Source organism: Echinococcus granulosus (assembly GCF_000524195.1).
Source record: "Echinococcus granulosus chromosome Unknown EG_S00297, whole genome shotgun sequence".
NCBI lineage: Eukaryota > Metazoa > Platyhelminthes > Cestoda > Cyclophyllidea > Taeniidae > Echinococcus > Echinococcus granulosus.
In genome coordinates this window covers 19,075-20,975 of record NW_020170677.1, presented here as the reverse complement: position 1 = coordinate 20,975, position 1,901 = coordinate 19,075, and the positions used below count along the sequence as shown (strand labels likewise).

The 1,901-nt window shown below is 44.0% G+C and overlaps 1 protein-coding gene across 1 annotated transcript in view; it reads right to left on the bottom strand. All coding sequences in view use genetic code 11, as the record gives it.

Moving 5' to 3' along the window:
• Positions 1-291: 291 nt before the first annotated feature.
• EGR_10901 (hypothetical protein) overlaps positions 292-1,901 on the bottom strand; it is a gene marked incomplete at both ends in the record, with an annotated part of 11,083 nt that continues 9,473 nt past the window's right edge. Inside the window, 2 exons of the mRNA XM_024500150.1 lie at positions 292-415; positions 1,089-1,128. Coding sequence (XP_024345437.1) covers positions 292-415; positions 1,089-1,128 — 164 coding nt within the window. The remainder of the gene's footprint in view (positions 416-1,088; positions 1,129-1,901) is intronic.

Genomic DNA, 1,901 nt, shown 5'->3' with positions numbered 1-1,901 from the left:
TGAAGTCATGAAGTTGCAAGACGCTGAAACAGTTGCTTCAGTTTTCTTCAATTGGTGGACTGGCTAGCATGGGGTGCCTGAATTTGCTCATATCAATCAAGACCCTAACTTCGAGAAACGACTCTTCACTGAACTATGTAAGACCTATGTAGGACATCTGCAAGGCAACGGTTAAGTAGAAAGAACGAATTGCACTCTAATCGGACTGCTGAAGGCCATCAATAAAGACCCACAACCAGATGATGGAGGTTTGAGCGTAGGACGTATCGTTCTGGCGTACAGGCCTCCACCTCATAAATAAACGGGCGTTTCTTCTTTTACGATGCTCACAGGTAGTGAATTGAGAGTGCCTTCCGACATTTTCTTGCCAAACGCTGATGAGGCAGCCGGCAATGTACCAGAATGCATGCCACTTCTGAAAAAAAGCATAAAAAACTTTTAACATCGCAAGCACACATTCACGACGGCCTCATATTAGGCAGAAGAAATATTGTGATCGACACAGGCGGACGAACGTCTACCGAGAAGGCTATTTGGTGCAAATTTACAGATCGGTTTCCGCACCAGGAATACACCACAAGTTCCATCACCTATCGAGTGAGGACCCATTTCGGGTGGTGAAAGTGCTCTTACCCACAAACTGTCTCGTCTGCAACACACAACTGCGTACCCGGCCAGTAATCTTTCGCATCAACAAGATGCGACCCTACGAAGTGGCACCACCGGTTGTATATTAATATGAGGTTTACGTCCTCACGGAAGGCAGGAAACCACTGGATGGCAGCTTTGGATCGAACTCACGAGTGGTAGCATCGGGGGTGGTACTGAAAGGATGAGGGTGCTGTGTATCACTTGCGTTGTTTAAAATGTGCCTTTCAGAGAAGAGGCGGATAGGTAAATCGGAACTGGTGACTGAGGAGCAGTCAATATCCGACATCCCGGAGAACAGTTCTGTATCCAAACCTTCCTATACTTGTACCTACTCCTCCCAATTTACTTTACTCAATGAGCAAGGCTAAACCAAATCAGCCTGTGTGTTCTGGAAGTACGAGAGCTATGAAAGTGGAGGCCTACAAGCCTCTTCCTACAGTAATATACGTAAGTAGTTAAAATTATCTTTTCCTGGAGCTTTGTTTGAAAGGAATAAGAAAAGAAATGGCGTTGCCAAATGTCTTGGCACATGTTAAAAAAATGTGCAATGTCATTTATTTGATAGTATTTGTGTTAATCCATATAATGAATTTAAACTTTGACTGACTTGTTTACGTTGGGTCAGCACCATGCCTTAAAGGTGAATGACAGATCTTAGAATTATTAACTTGGCCGAAAGCCATGTTGGTAATTATGACGCATTGGAAGGAGACAAACTTCCTACAAGTCATATATCCGTCACTTAATTGTGGATCAAGTTAAGTCCAGCGATGAATAAGATGACAGATTCAAATATCCAGCAGTGCTTGATGGAAGAGGTGACGACTATCTTTAGTGTGTAGGCTGATAGCAACTTTTGATGTACTGGTCGGTTGGACTACACTCCAAACTGATTGATATGGATGAGACCTGAGAACGTGTGGATCTGTGGATGATTAGCGGTAAGTAAAAGAAGTAGACTGAAGGCTGGAGTATGTAAGGGGAAGCGAGATACTTACCAACATTTTCGATAAATTTTTTAGGAGAACATTGTGCTGGTAGTAGGCTGTGTTCGATAGGGGTCATGAAACAGGATGTAATGGGTGTCAAAGGACGGGGCGATGAATACCTGTTACTAGTTGCAATTGAGGATGTAGGTTGGAGGACTAAGGAGAGCGGAGGCAGATGAGACTGCAGAGACAGAGAAGGATAGGTGAGTGGTGGCTAGCGTAGAGGACGAATGCCTGAAGAAATAATAGGATCACTAAGTC